This window comes from Betta splendens, chromosome 2 (assembly GCF_900634795.4).
Source record: "Betta splendens chromosome 2, fBetSpl5.4, whole genome shotgun sequence".
NCBI classification, from domain to species: domain Eukaryota; kingdom Metazoa; phylum Chordata; class Actinopteri; order Anabantiformes; family Osphronemidae; genus Betta; species Betta splendens.
The window spans coordinates 5,648,569-5,664,865 of NC_040882.2; the positions used below are offsets into that span (position 1 = coordinate 5,648,569).

The 16,297-nt window shown below is 41.6% G+C and overlaps 1 protein-coding gene across 5 annotated transcripts in view; it reads left to right on the forward strand.

Annotated features, from left to right (window-relative positions):
* LOC114870465 (protein FAM184A-like) overlaps window positions 1–16,297 on the forward strand; it is a 34,493-nt gene continuing 18,196 nt past the window's right edge. Inside the window, exons 1-12 of one of the 5 annotated variants that reach the window (XM_029175089.3) lie at window positions 1–397; window positions 7,792–7,869; window positions 8,869–9,003; window positions 9,333–9,431; window positions 10,892–11,098; window positions 11,545–11,718; window positions 11,982–12,143; window positions 12,507–12,642; window positions 12,872–13,053; window positions 13,136–13,321; window positions 15,728–15,850; window positions 15,935–16,096. In XM_029175089.3, the coding sequence (XP_029030922.1) occupies window positions 233–397; window positions 7,792–7,869; window positions 8,869–9,003; window positions 9,333–9,431; window positions 10,892–11,098; window positions 11,545–11,718; window positions 11,982–12,143; window positions 12,507–12,642; window positions 12,872–13,053; window positions 13,136–13,321; window positions 15,728–15,850; window positions 15,935–16,096 (1,809 nt within the window). In that variant the 5' untranslated portion in view covers window positions 1–232. Of the gene's footprint in view, window positions 408–7,791; window positions 7,870–8,868; window positions 9,004–9,329; window positions 9,432–10,868; window positions 11,099–11,544; window positions 11,719–11,981; window positions 12,144–12,506; window positions 12,643–12,871; window positions 13,054–13,135; window positions 13,322–15,727; window positions 15,851–15,934; window positions 16,097–16,297 lie in introns of those variants that run through there. The other 4 variants (XM_029175116.3, XM_029175126.2, XM_029175107.2 and 1 more) reach the window with 4 other exon arrangements.

Genomic DNA, 16,297 nt, shown 5'->3' on the forward strand with positions numbered 1-16,297 from the left:
CTCTCTCCTCCTCCTCATCATCATCCCCATCCCGAGCGCTCGCGGCAGCTGCGGATGCGCGAGACGGGACGGTGCCGCGCTCCCTGTGCTTTGGTCCCCATCGCTCTCTCTCTCTCTCTCTCCCGTCACAGACGCCGAGGAAACACAACAATGGCGGGATTTAGCGCATAGCAGCCTCTTTTTGTCTCGTTAAAGTTGCAACCGTCGCGTTTGGGCTTTATTCCTGGCGAAAATGGCGACGGGGGCAGGCTGGCAGCCTCCGTACAGCACCTCGACTAGCAGCACCAAATACACCCCGTCCACGGCGTCCGGCATGTTTTACGACGGCGGCTTGACGCTGGAATACACGCAAGACCTGCATTTAAAGATGAGCAAGAAGATAGCGCAGCTCACCAAGGTGCGTGGACGTGAGTGAGCGCGTGCAGGGGAGGCTGGGAGCGTGCGCTGGCACCGGAGAGCGCTGTGTTGATGCTGATGTGGGATGGGATGTCACTTGTAAACATGCTAGTAACGACTAGCTCATCGTGCGTTTACACACTTGTAAAAAGGCAGCCTGTGTGAGACGCGGTGGTATTTGTGGGGACAGGTTTACTGTATCATACTGTGATGGAAATCAGTCATCTATTGAGGGAAGCCTCTTTCAAATGCTACTGTAGTTTTTGCTACATATGAGTACTTTTATGAGTATTTTGTGTTAGTTTTACCCTCCTGTGCTGTCACTACACTGTGCAGGCTCCTCATCCCGTAAGAAACTGTGAGCATGCCATAATTCACAAGTGACTACTCTCACAGCTGAGGGCTTCCTAAATGTTCATAGTAATGAGTTGCTCATAAATCACCCCCTGCCACACCGCTTTAAACTGTGTGTGTTTTGCAGCCATTGCCACCACAGCGCTGGGGGAAATTATGTAATCTTGGAGGGACGCGGGGATTTGGCGGATTCTTTGTAGTCCACCTCAAGCCAGGGTAGGATACGGAGGCACTACGCTGTTCAGGGGTGGATTTAAGGTGGCAGCTACGTTTGAGGTGTTTGGGCTCTCGCCTCAGTGGGAACAGGAGGATGCACGAGGAGATTAAAGGTGGAAAAGGAGGCAGATTTACATAACAGTCATGGTGTTAGTATCAGCCATGTCACATAAGCTTAGCAAATATCTACAAAACGGCAGATAGATTGAGAACGTGGATATCCAGGATTAAAACGCAGTGTTTGTGAAGTTGATTAAAATGATTTGCAGGGACGAGGACCCGATGTGGCCGTGGTCGTGGAATTATAATGCACAAACAACAGATTTGAAAGCAGCCCAGGAATATTGTCAGTTTGGGTTCATTGTTTGTTTTTCCTCCTCATGATTTCCAAAAAAATGCACGTTGAGTGAGCTTCACGTCCTCTGCATTGGTGTGAATTTGTCTGTCTTTGTGTGTTAGACCTGACATCATCTTCCAGGATCTTTATTGCCCAGTGCATGATGGGTAAGGCTGCAGCACCACGTCATAGACATAATATTGAACCGAATAAACAGGTTTGAAGTAGTATCTAAATGTAAACATCATATTCAACTTACAAACTGACTCTCTGGAATTTGAGTACAGATTTATTCATGTCGATCAGTGACTGAAGCGGTCTGTAAACACATTATTTGTTCTGGGAATCTTTTTGCAGCGGGGAAGAAATTTGTCATCGACATGCAGCTCAGACTGTGGCGGTACCTTCAGTAATAATAATTAATGTCAACATGACCCCTGAGGTCAACAGCGCAGGTTTTTGCAGGACTGTGCTGCAGCTGATTGGCTGTAGTTTTCAATTTTCAGTTACATTATGTCAGTAGCACAAGTGTATGTTAATATAAATAGTATGTCTGGTATCAGCCTGTCAAATGTGAGGATATGCTGTTTCTGATTCTCTCTCTTTTTTAGCAGATTAAAAGGTTAACTGATAATGTAATAATAGTAATTCTGATTATTCTTACTTGTAGCCTGTAACGTAGGTGCAGTTATTTACAGCATTTCCCTCATATACTGTAGGAACATATGACATAAATACTGTAGCTAATCTATCAAATACTTTACCTACCTAAAAATGAAAATGGACCTCTATAGTTATTTCCTGGGAAGCAAAGAGTGTTCCGTATCCACGCTGTTCCTTTTTAAAAATTGAAGGTGTTACGACACATTTATGCCACTGCCTTATGCTTTTGTGTGGGTACTGTATCTGCAGGCTACGGCAGTGTGTTTATCATTCATGCTCAGCGTGGCGACTGTGTTACTCTTCAGTAGGTATGTTTTTATTTTCAATGTGTGAATCAGATACAACTGCACAACTGTGATTCATGTGGTTCAATGTGTCTGCGCTGTTCTGCTTTCCAAAGTGATAATTCTTACATAAACTAAATCTGTTGTGCATTTTAGTCATTCTGCTTCAGCACGAGATTTTATTTCCTGCACCTCTGTTGATGAGTCCACGCAAGAAACGCACTGTTTGCTACCGTGCAGTCACAGCCATGCACCAGAGCTCATACTGTAGGTAGAGTAATAAATGAGGACATTTCAAGTTAAGTGTGCTGCGGAAGACGTCCTGTAATTCCCGACTTAAGAGGATATAAACATGAAGAACTGGTTTTAGCAGGGTTGGAAGTAGCAATAGCTTTAGCAGTTCACAGTGTACACACAAGGTGAATTGTGTTATAGTATTGACATATTGGCCATCATGTCTCTTTTTTATTATGTACCTCTTTACTTTATCTGATGCTGATGACATTCCCTTCAATGCTCACACACACTTACTGTAGTAGATCTGTAAATCACTCAGTGCAGTAGATATTTGGTTACTATTTAAAGATACCTATAAGTTAACGTGGTGATTTCCTCACCTGTTCTGTCCAAACCCCATCACAAAGGACATCACATTTGACATTGAGTGTTCACACAGTACAGGGCTATGGAAGACTTTTGGCTTTAGCCTGGGTTTTACCTGTAAATGCTGTTAAAAAGCACTATACAGTATCATCAGAGCATCATTATTATCATTATTTTCTCCATTTCAGACCTTTAATTTTTCATTTGCCAACAAATAAATCCTGATCAAACATTATTCATTTTCACTGTGGCACAGTACAGTAGGTGGTCTGTGCTGTTGAGACCCTGTCATCACATGTCATTTTCAGCTGTGTCTTTCATGCCATTACATCATTTTGAGCTTTGAGCTTTAGGCTCCTTCCATCATCACCAAGGACAGCTGGAGCAATTCCTAAAGCCTTTACTACAGGACCAAATTGCTGTAATCATCTTTCTTGCTATTTTAGACTGGCCGGGTGGTGGTGGACAAAAAACACAGGAGACTGCACTTTATTGACCTGCATGTAAATTCACTTTCCAGGTCACTTGGATTAGCAGTATAAATGCAGGGGTCCGCCTTAGATACAGAGCACTGTACTTATTAAAGTGTCTTTACGGCTGAGTTGAACCCATCTGCATTTAGGCAGTGGATTAGCTAAATGATGCAATAGGGTTGTTTTCTTGCTGTGGTTGAGCGTTCATCACTCCATATACTGTACATTATTATAGATGATGATATCACTGATGATACACTTAATATCAGCTTGTTAAGTCTTCACTGTGTGCATAGATAGCCTTTGTTAAACAAAGTATACGGCTCACATTATTATTGGTGTTCTTACTTGTTAGGATGTAATAAAATCCCACATTAAGTATTATATACTGTATAGTATTGCAGTAATCCAATTCTGACTTACCAGTGTCTTAACAGGAGTGTTATCGCTCCTTAATCAAATCTGGATCTGGATTGAAAGTTGTTTGTTTCAGGTTTCCACACGTGTCTCACCTGAATATGACAGAACACAGTCTTTGTGCAGTGTGTCCGTGAGCCCACCTGTTGTGTTTGTGATCAGGTTGTGATGCAGTGCGGTGACGCTCAGGGAGGATTGTGTCCTCGGAGCCTCGGAGCAGCACAACAACAAAAGAAAGAGCAGATGCAAAGTGCTCATGCACCGTGACAGAGAGGACAGGGTGGGCGCACTCTGTGTTTCAGCTAATTGCTAAGAGAGACGGCGTTGTCGCCTCATGTCGTGCCTGGTGAGGGGAAAACATGGACTTAAAGCTGAAACGCAGAGGGATGGCTTTGGGCCACAGTTACTTTAAAGTGTGGATGATTGTAATTCACTGAAAATTAAAAGAGCAACAGCGTTTCTTAGAGACCTGTTCTGCTGCTGTTCTTCTACAGACATTCGTGACCTTTATTTTGTTGTTCGATCAATAGGGATTGACTGAAACAAAATTACTTTAGCTTGCGAGACATTCCCATTGTTTTGCTCTATTGACATATTTGCCATCATTTCTCTTTTATTCTCTACAACGCAGCTCTGTACAACTTAGTAAAAGAAACAGCTTTGACAATTGCAGTTTTAAAGTAATTTGTCCGACTCTGTATTGGTCTGATCGATAACACGTGTGCGATCGATTACAAGCTGATTGGTCTCAAGTGATTTTAATTCAATGATTCTGGGATGCTTTGTACCATAATGGTCTAAATGTAGTATCTACTCTGACTGAATAAAGTGATGCAGTGTGAATCGCAATCGTTTCTATGTCTTTTAATATTCTAGGCACAAAAATCGTAATAGAAAAAGGTAATTTAAGTGATTAAGAATAATTATTAAATAAAATAATGACCTCTCTCCGAAGAGTGGAGGGTCACGATGAGAGAGGTTGAGAAACAGTATTTCATTATTTATACAACCACAAAGCAGTTCTGTGTATCTGATATAATGATAACACGTCATTAAATCAGGTAAAATGAAGCCTTATTGGTTTACAGTCAACAGAGAAGTCAACGTTAGCAGGGACAGTGCTAGAGAAGAGCAGGTTGCGTTACCTCTGTGTTTCTGTGAATGACTGACTGTAGCTGCAGGCTGTTGTCTTGCCTTCAGGCTTGGTTTGATCGAAGCCTCACACTTGAAAATGTGCCTCTGGACCCCATGGTAGAGGAAAGCAGAAACTATTACTGTCACAGTCGGTCTATTTTGTATAAATACAAAACCTCTCATATGCAGGCGCAGACATTGGTATGTTGTGCTTCAGTTTCATGTGTTTCTCACAGGGGAAGCGTCCAGTTGGCTGCTCAAAATGGGAAGAAATCTATATTACTGTACATGTATGTGGTGCTGATGTTAGCCAGCTCGTCGTGGCTTGTCAGGTTGTACCGTGTGATTGACAGATGCCATTAAAATCTGTTGAAACAGATTTGGCCTGTGCAGAAAGTTTGCATCTTTAATTAGGTTAAACTGTGTTGTGTCACTACTGCAACGTCTCACCTTGTTTCATTCAGGGCTGTACAGTACCCCTGACTTCTGAATTAGTTTCACTTTCCCTAGTCGGTTTCTTTTTTTTCTGTTTTATTTTAATGTAGAAATCGACAGCTGTATTAACTTCTGTTGTTATATTAGTTTGTTTATTTCTCCACCTCCATATAGTTATTGGTGTCTAAGCCATTTTTGTTTTTTTGGTTGAAGGTTTTACATTACGAGGTTGGTCATTTTCTACTCAATTTACTTCCGGACTTCAATTACACAGAGAAACTTACTATATTCAGCAAAGAATTCATGAAAACCAAGTTTTCATTATTGATCATTGGATAATTTCTTTCACAAGTGAACTATTTTAAAACTGTTAAGATATGTGAGCCATTATTTATGGAAAGCAAGCTTTATTGTTCAACTGGGGGCACAAATAGTAATGCAGCTTCTCTGTATTCCTGGTACTGTATGGAGAGACAATGATGAGAGGACGATGAGAAAGGAAGATACTGTAAGGAACAAAAGGGGGGAGCGATAAGAGGATAAAAGCACAGGGAGAGAGCTGAGATAAAAAGCTGCAGGAACACAGGCATCATTAAAATAATCATGTATAATTGAAGAAACATTTCCATGGCTGACTTACTGCAGGGAATCAAAGGCTCCCACTCAGGAAGAACAGAGGCTAAAATCTACCTCACCCTGGTTCCTCCCAGCAGCAGCTGAATCGCTAATGTGGTGCTGAGGTAACACCAGTGATGTAGAAACAAATAAACACGTCCAGTCAGTAATTCTAATAAGGGGCATTAATCTTACTGGGCTGTAGGTGTGTTACAGTACGATTTATTCTATTCAAGTGTTGACCTGCAGAGCTCTGTTCCCGTCATGCAGTAAGTCACTGCTGCGCTGTCTCCTCTACACATTCAACTACAGTACATGACTGATCCCAGGTCAGGGCTTAGTTTTGACCCCAAGTGTCAATTTTAAGGCTGGTGTAGTTGAGCTATTTTAAACAAATTAACTGAACAATGCTAAACTATTTTGGTAAATAATTGTTTTAGGTACTAGGTGCAGACACACTATGCCTGAAAAAAGCTGTGACAAAAAATATCAACGTCATCATTACTTGTTTAAGTCATTACAGTATCTGATTAAGATTTTGCTAAACATGTAGTATTTAGTTTGACTAATGTTCATCAGACTACTGGATAGAAATGAGTTACTGCTGTTTTCATTTCTCCTTTTCAGCCACTAATGTGCACTAATCACAGGGTCAGTACAGTATTTTGATCTCTGTCTCCTCCTGTTCATGGCATCCCTGGGGTAAGATGCTGACCCTAAGTGGCCCCAGCCCTCTAATGACGATACGCCATCCTCAATTTCCCTCAGGACCCAAGTAGTTAAGAGGAAAAATAACAAAACCAGTTTGAAGCAGTTTTAGTGCAAACATCACATAATGGCAAGTGTTTGCATGTACGTATGTAACATATTGTGATCAAACAGATGTTCAAAAAATTACTTTATATGTGTACTGTAGATCAAAGAGATATTTGAATGTAAGAATGTTATTAAATGCAACATTGTATAACTATGCTACTGAATATCAACCAGACAAATAAGGTGTGGACCGAAACACTGAGAAACCAGAACTTAGGATATGGAGTTTACCATAAAATCTAACATGCAAGTAGCTCATCATATGGAGGATAAATACCATAAATGTGTCCATTACATGCTGCATGTTTGTTTAAACTTTTAGTTACACCGATAGGTGAAACAAAAAGTGGAGCTGCTTGTTGTGAACCCCGCAGGGCTATAATTCAGCTGACCGTGACTGAATATTTGCTGCTCCCTGAAGGCTTCAATTTGCTGAAGCATGAGCTTCTTTTAAACCTCCTGCATATTGTTTAACTCCCGCACTTACGAAACCTACAGTATTTCTGTTTCTACTGTAGGAGCGAGCACTAGATTGAGTGGCAAGGTGTGATTCACTTACAGGGTATGTTTGTGTGTGGGGGGTGCTGCAGCCATTGGAGGGCTTTCAGGTGCCTGTGGAACATGAAGTTACTGATTGAGAAAACACAAAAATGAGAGATTGGGTTTTTTTGCTGTAAAGTTGTATCCTTAAATGTACGTTTAATGTGCCATGAACACACGTCTTTTCTTCTTTCTGCTTACAGCAACATCATGTATCAGTATACGAAGCATACTGCACACTGTATGATGCTTGACTTTCAGCTTCACATTACGTGAAAAGCTTCATGCATTTTAGAATAGTTGCTGCAAACCCAGCTGTCTGTGGATAATAGTGTCTTTAATCAGAGTGCAGAAACCTGCTGTATTTCTCTGCCTTCCTGATGTTATTGCTATTGATTTTCTGCCTTTGTGAATGCAGAGATGAGCTGTAGGACCTGCTACTGAAACGGGTAATAACAGTGTTCTTTCCCATGTTCATTTTGTCGTTTCATTTTCTGCCTGTCTCCAGGTAATTTATGCCCTCAACACCAAGAATGACGAACACGAAGAAGAAATTGAGTCTCTGAAAGAAGCCCATGAGGACGAGGTACGGTCACCGCAAGAAACACCCTCGATAACATACAGTACAGCAGTGACTCAGACAGTCTGACTGTCAGAAAAACCCAATTGTTTCATTAGTTGAAGTGGAGGATTATTGAGAGGCATTTTCCCTTCACATGGCTGGACAACAAGCACTGTAATCTTGGTTTCATCACTGATCCAGCAGGTTTCTTATTTAACAGTTATGAAATCTTACTCGAGGACGATGACTGTAACCTGGTTGCTTCAGTGCAGGGAAACTTGCTAACACATGGCTCCCAACTCAAAGGAAAGTGTTTTTAGCACACCTGTACTTGGATGTCCAAGGCTTGAATCTGGGATTGTTATTCAGCAAATCCTTGTGCTCTATCAGTAGAGGTGTCTGTCACTTTTACAATTCTCTAGTCATTTATTTAGCTAATTTCTGTAGTTTGTCACTCACTTGTCTTGTTACCGATTGCTACGTTCAATAAATCTTGTGTAACGTCAAAACATTTTGAGCGCAGATCAGCAGCGTGTTGCTATAGCAGAGGATGTGTATCCTCTGAGCAGAAGCTTTCCCAGAATGTTCATTTTGTTCACTCAGCAGTAAAATGTCAGTGTGTCGTGGCAATACTGCAATATTTTCCATTTGATTTCACATCCACAGATCAAATAGGATCCTAGATCAAAAAGGCAAAGTTATTTAGGCACAAGACCTGAGCAGATAATAAACTGGTTACAGTGTTATTTGCATTGCTTTCAAAGAGTGTCAACGTACTATGGTCTTAGTTGGTAATGAAATTAGTGTTACTTTTAAGTGTTGCAAGTTTTCCCCTGCCAGAAAATATTTCTTGAAGGCAGATTTGTACTGGCACCTACTGTATAGTCATTTTTTTTATTATCACATTTACATAGCCTTCATGAATTCTCTGCATTTTCTAATGCAAAGAAAAGGAATTTATTCTAGTGTTGAATATTTCCAAAAACACTGATGTTTTTGTATGTTTCGCATCATCCTGCTCAGGTTCAACACATTGTGACAGAAACCAGAGACAAGATCATGCAGTACAAAAGCAAGATGGCGGACGAGGCGGACCTGAGGCGGCGACTGGCCAGTCTGGAAGAATCTGTCGAACTCCACGAACACATGAAGAGACAGGTCATTCACTGCTGCTGGGCACCGCGGGGGCTTCATTTAGTTCTGTCGTGTCTCTGGTGTTTTTTTTTCTGTGCGTGGATACGTTGTTGAGCCTCACACATGCATAAATTACAGAGACTCTGTCAGGTTGTGTCATAGCTGTGCAGCAGTCCTTAATTAAGTGAATAAATTAAATCTGAACAGAGCTGCGTGACAGCTAATATTATTGTGGTATAATATAGTAGAGATGGCATGAAATTGAACTTGTATATTTGTGTAATATATTGCACTTGGTTTAGTGTCTTTCAGAATAATGGACCACAGCTGTTGTGATGTTTTGTTACTGCCAGGCTTTAGCAGAGTTTGAGATGTACAGACAGAGGATGGAGGACTCACAGCTCTGCACTGAGGCCCAGCACACACAGAGAGTGGTTTCTATGAGCAGAGAGGTAAGTCTGGAGCCACAACCACAGACAAATACACAAATGTATAACCACAGCGTAATGCCATATAAATCACTTTACACAATCGAAATATCTCATATTTGATCTTGGCAGATAGAACAGACCCACCTCGCCTGAGGCCTCATGCTTATGCATGGCTAAATATGTACAGCAGCTGCATCTAGTCCTGAATAAATCTGTTCTTCACATTAGCAACAGCTTCCGGACGTGATTGGTTCATACCCCAGCCACAATTTTTGAAGCTTGTTCATTTCTGGTAAAGGACTTCATACTGTACACCTACTATAATCACTAGCCTACCTAAACACCAAAGGTACAGTAAGACCTGGCCACACAACTGGTGGTACATTGTCAGTACGATTCCTGCATGTACTATATAAGTTAGTAAAAAAATGTTTTGCAAACACAGGAAAGTTAGCTGTGGCCACACATTTATTCTCCAGTGATGTTTTCCTTTCCACCTGTAAACAATGTTCTCCTTATGTGAACAAAGGAACGGGGGTAGTGAGTAGGTGTAAACCCTCAACTATTTGGCTGCTGCTCCACTGTTACAGGGTCAGTGGTTGTGTCTTTCATGTTGGACTTGTGACGTGGTCTTGATCTTCTTCGAAACAGATGAAAGGGCAGCATGATAAATGGGAGACAGATTGTGCCTAAGGCCTCCTTCTCTGTTGAGGAAGTTACCTGGATTGGTGGTAAAATATTTCTACTGGAAAAGAAATTGACACGACTCAACTTTCTGACAACTTCACCTGGATGACCGAGAATCTTCACCAACTTAATAATATTAAAAAAAAAGCCACATTTATAGATAATAAAAGAAATAAAAAGACATGACGAAATCTAATCCTAATGTTTTTCCATACTGCACATTGTTTATAACATGTCATATCATGTCATGTAAAGTGTCACCTCATGTACCATGACACAATAGCATATACACCTGCTTGTGTGGAGACTGATGGCAGCTTGAACCTGAAGTGTAAAAGCGTGGGCTGGGCTTGCGGTTCAATGAGCTTGGTTAGTCATCAGTTCATCTGTTCAGACTGGTCCGTGCTGCGTTGGCTCTGTTTGTTGCCTTTTTCTCTGCCACTGCTTTCACGCTGTCTAGTCCTGGCTTGACAAACGCAGCGCACTCTTTACGAGCTTGAACAATTCTGCTAGCATCATGTCATCCCATCACATTTTACATCATCCATATTTTTTACCCAATATCTATATCAGACAAGTTTCTTTCCAGCTTCCTTTGGCACATGTAGAGTGTAAAGCAGCTGTCTAATTTGGCCTGGAGAGAAACTACAAATAGTGTCAGGCAATGAAATTCAATATGTTGCTAACTTCTAATTAATACAGAGGGACTGAGCATTTAGCTTGGCACAGATCGATCGGTTGGCAATGACACAAACGACTGAAACAGAATAGAATATGTTTCGTGGTTTCAATAGGTGGAGGAGATGCGTCGGGATTTTGAGGAGAAGCTGCGGGCGTTCAGCCAGTCTCAGGCCCAGTTTGAGGCGGAAAAGCGACGAGCGCTGGAGGAGCTGAGAGGCACCCACCGCCAGGAGGTGGAGGAACTCCTCAACAACCAGCAGAACCAGAGTGCCAGCTCCACTGAAGACCAGGAGAAACTGGCTGAGCTCCATAGACAAGAGGTGGGCCAAGAGTAAGCGAGAAGGGAAGATAGAAGTGTCTCTTGGAAGGCTTGTGATGCTGGGGGTAGGCAGTACAGTGTTTGTGGAGAATCTGCACAGCATCTTACTTGATAGGGTAGCTGCTGTTTTTGGAGCATTATTAATATTATATTTTCTGCATAAAATGTAAAACTGTGTGGCTGCTTTCTTGATACACTTGGATTTTGAATCATAAAACGTAAATTGTTATAATTTGCCCATGAACTTTCGTTACATGTCATCCACTTATTTTCCTCTCATTTTTTCTTTCAGGTCAGCTGTTAACTATCTAACATAACAGACTAAACTTAAACTATAGTACATGGATGATCATGACAAACAAATAGTTTGAGAAAATTCATAATGCATTTTGACCTTAAATCCAACGAAAGGAAACAAAGCAACGTCTTGCTGTCTGTGTGCTGTAGGTGGAGGCATTAATGGAAAGAGTGGAGGAGCTAACAAAGGACAAGGTCCGTCTGGTGGAGGAGTATGAGGCCAAGCTGGGCAAGGCTCAGGAGTATTATGAGCGGGAGCTGGAGGCCATGAGGAGAACACACCAGCTCACCACAGAGAACCTGCTGGCCTGGAAAAGAACAGAGGTAAAACCACACCACAGACTTGCAAACAAGACAAGAAGAAAGAAGCTGGCAAAACCACATTTATAAGAAAATGCATTTACTTACAACTGTACTTTTCCTTATGATCAACAAATTTCACACACTTTAAGAAGGTTTTGAACATAATATTAAATGAAATGAGAGATTGTACATTAACTTTTTTTCTGCAAAGTGTATTTATTTAGTTATTGTCCTATTGTAAAAGTATAACCACACCACTGACATGTATGTTTGCCTTTGTTAAGGTCGAGCTTCGGAAAGAGTTCCAGGCTCAGGAAGCAGCACTGCAGCGCTCCCTGTCCAAGCTGAGGAGTGAGCTACAGAAAGCTCAGGAAGAGGCCAGAGAGAACAGAGACAAGACCAACAGACTGCAGACATCACTAGCCAACGCTGAGGGAACCATCAAGGTTTGTGTGTGTTAATGAGTGTATAAGGGCATCTGATGTACCAAGTGTTAACAAAACACCAGTAACATAGTATATTTTTAGTTGAATCTGGGTAGGAAAGTGGGTTAAATTGGCTGAAAAACTGTTTCTGAAAACGAAGACAACTGTAAAAGCCTCGGGGAGAAAACCGTTTTCAGGAATCTCACTGTGGTGGGGAATCAAATGCTGTGTGCAGTGATGGTCCTGCAGGCAACACATGTACTGAAGGAAGCTGGGTAGATTTATGTAGCTCGAGGCTGTGGCTCTGTGAGAGAGATGTGACTGCGCTTTACAATATCACATTTGGATGGCTGTGCTGTTAATGTACATCCACATGTGCTGCAGAACCTGCACAAGCAGCTAGAAGAAGCCATCCAGGATGGAGAGATCTGGGTGATGCAGCTGAAGGACACAGAGTATGAGCTGGAGGGGAGCAGGGAAAGAGTCCAACAGCAGGCAACTGAAATCCTCCACAAAGCCAGTAAGATATTGTATTATTGTACTTCTTGCCGTTCACTGCTGTCATTCACGAAGCTTTTCAGTAGCTGCTACATGTGGAGAGATTAACAGAAAGCCAGACTTCTGTTCATCAATTCCAGTTCATGTTGATGAACCTGTTCCTGCTACTCCATCATTGTTTTAGAAGATTTGCCTGCAATTTTGGGTCACAGCTATTGTGCTTGCTGCAGTGTGCCTGTGACTGTTTCCAGGTCAGATTGGCTCTCTACAGGCCACTCAGATGGCCCATGAGGCCACCATCAGGAACCTGGACCAGGAGCAGAGTCGGCTGAAGGAGAAGATTAGCAGGCTGGACGAGGAAAGGCAGGCTCTGCTCAACCAGAGCCAAGCAGCCAACGAACAGCACAAACAGCAGGTCCTCAAACTAGAACAGGTAATAGTTCTAACCTATCATATACTATATGAGGAAAGCACATATTATTACTTACGGCATGGGCCACTTCTTTTCTCCACAGTCTCTGCGTGAGGAGCACCAGGGCTATGAGAAGGAGCTCTCCAGAGTCCGGGCACACTATGAGGAGGAGACGCTGCGCTTCAGGGAGGCGCAGGTCAGAGCACTGGAGGAGATGGAGGAGAAACACCGAACCATGAGGGAGGAAGCCCAGCAGGAGAAGGAGGATGAAAAGAAACTCCTTGTAGCGGTAAGTCCAGGACATACAGTAATGAACCAGCCTGCACCTTTTTTATTTAGCTGCCAAATTTAGCCCCTGCGATACAGTTTGTCACTATTGTTGCATTTTCATGTTTCAGTGTCCTTTTTGGAGCAGTTACATGGTGGGAATACAAATGTTCTGGTTGCCAAAGGTGCACCGACAACAAATCAAATTGCACAGTTTAGCTGAATTAACCTTGATTCAATTCCCAAGCACAATGTTGCATTATCAACAAATGGTTTAAAGCAGCTGAGAGGACTTGGGTCCTGCCTGTTCTGACGCCTCTGGGTGCTGCTGTCTTTTAGTAATGGTGGGATTATTGATGAAAGCCGCTCGCTGAACAGTGACACAGGGAAATAAATAGCAAAAGCTCAGGGACTCAGTTCTAGTTTTTACTTAATGGATCCCACATGTTGTCACTGAAGTGCAGTAGTTATTACTTGACCGTTTGCAGTTGTGCTTTCCCCTAAAATGGAGGTAGAGACAAAGGTGGTGGTTGTTCTCTCCTCTCTTCAACCCTGACTTCTTTTTTACGACTTAAACTGCATTTTGCAAGAATTAAAATGCAGAATTCGAGGCATTGAGTCAACTGAATTAGCACAGAAGCGCAAAAGCAGCATTTTATTTCTAGGAATTTACAGCCACTCTAAAAAATAGACCATTCCTTTAAAATTACAGTTTAAAAGGAAGACATTTTATTTTCACAGTCAGCTTTATGATGATTTTGCACTCCGTGTTCTCTTCCTACATTCCTGCTCTTTCATGGCTTATCTCCCCTTCTCTCTCTTAGTGAGCTCATACTTCCAATGCTGTTTGAAGCTAACTGTTAATTGGTTAATTTTCACTGACATTAAATCCTGCCTCCATGCCAAGTGAGAGCAAGCGCATGTGTGCATGTGGGTTTGTGTTTATGTTGCCTGAAAAAGAAAACTGATGGAGGGAAATGATGAAGAGAGTAGAGAAGAGAGGAAATATTATGTAAGCCAGGGCTCTGCCATGCCTTATTATCTTTAGATTAATGTCTGTTTTTATTTGGCGCAAAAACAAAGAGGACGCAGGAAGACAGTGAGGAAAAGATGGAGAAAGAAATCTCTCAAAAATCTCTCAATCTCTCAAAGCCTGAACTAGACAATAAAATTATTCATTCTTTAAATTGCCTGTGCTCTATTAATTCATATTTCACCAGTTTACTTAAGGCCAGTAGGAGAATAAAGGCTTCACTGTCATATCTTTAATCTTGCTGCAGCTACGGCAGGTATACAGTAGATTTTCTGTTTTATCCGATGGGTTTGTTTTCATGTGCAGGTAGCTACCGCATGACGCAACGTTTGATTTGACCTTACAAAACGCTTACATAATAATAAATAAAAAAATGTTCAGATGCAGCCATTTGGGTTCAGAACAGAGGACTGTACTGTAGATTCCTAGTGAGGTTTCATGTTGTGTATTACTGTACTGACAGCAAGCTTAAAAATATACCAGCAAGAAAACCTTGAAGCTTAATTAGGTTTATTATCTGTTGTTTATTTAATTAAATCAGATGGTTGTAAATAGATCACAAAATGGAAAGAACAGAATAATGTTGTAAACCAATTTGCTCAATCAAAAACATGCTCTTTTGGGGACTACAGTATCTCCTTGAAAATTCTGAGGCATTCTATGAATCAGGTTGGGATTCAATCAGGATTCTCCTCATGCAGACAGGGTTTTGTTTAATAACCTCTTCAAAATAAATAGCAGTGAATTCAATGGGTGCAACGGAAACATGCCTCTGACGGTAGCCTGCTGTTTATCCAGCGGGGTACTGCTCTCCTTCTCTACTCCTAAACACACACTTTATTTTGTAAGATATACGCACTAAATATATCGCGGCTGGAGATGAATAGAATAGAAAGACTGAGAAGACGATGAAAGGAGGCTTCCATGAGACTTTTGCAGAGTGGATTTAATGCTGTGGTTTGAAGGATTATGGAAACTGGTTGGTTCGAGATGGCCTTTTAAGTTGAAATGACAACTCACGTGGCCCTTCTTCATTCAGTAGCCATACTTCACTCTCAACAGCTGCCATATTGAGGCACAAATGGGATTTACTGAACACTGGCTTCTGCAATCTCTTCCTTTATACACAGATTATACTTTCAGGGTATTTTAGTAGGAATTCTTTTGAAACACTATTTATGTTGTTACTAAAGTACTGTGTATATATAGAGTAAAGAAATGGTCAACGATATGGTATTGAATATTAAGTCTTAGACTTATTATTATAATAAATCTTTGGTTTCATGCTTGGTATCAATTTGTGATCTTCCTATTTTCCTTTCATTTCTACTCACCTATCTTTTCATAATGTTTCATTTCTTTCTCTGTCTTTTTCTGCTCCATGCCACCCTTCAGAAAATCAGTCAGGAGTTTGAAATTAAGCGTTTGTCATTGGAAGAGCAGAGAGACAGGCTCCAGCAGCAGCTGGACAACTTAAAGGAGGAACTCTCAGCCAAACTCAACATGGCCAATCAGGAGGTAGGAAATATTAGCTTTTTGCAGTGTGTCATCTTCTTTGTCCTGACCAAGCTTCCATTGTTGAGGATCTGGTGATCTCTTCAGGTGTCCCACCTTCAAGAACTGGTGAGGGAGGGGGAGCAAAACCTGGGTTCAGCTCAGACACAGATCACCTGCCTGAAGGAGACGCAGGAGAAACTCAGGATAGAGCTAGATGCAACTAGAGCCCGAGTCCGAGAGACCAGCAACCTGCTAACTGACCTACAGGTGAGGATTAAACAAAGTGGGTTCTGAGTATTAACAAGTAATAATAAGTGCTGTAATTATTTAATTAAACAAACCATCTGAATCTGAGAGACGGGTTTAGAGTATTCAGTGTCTTCAAGCCGCCCAGCATCGTTTTTTAGTCAGTAAAGCAGTCAGTTCTCTGCAAGTTTAACAGTTTGTCCATCACACAGGCAGCTAGGT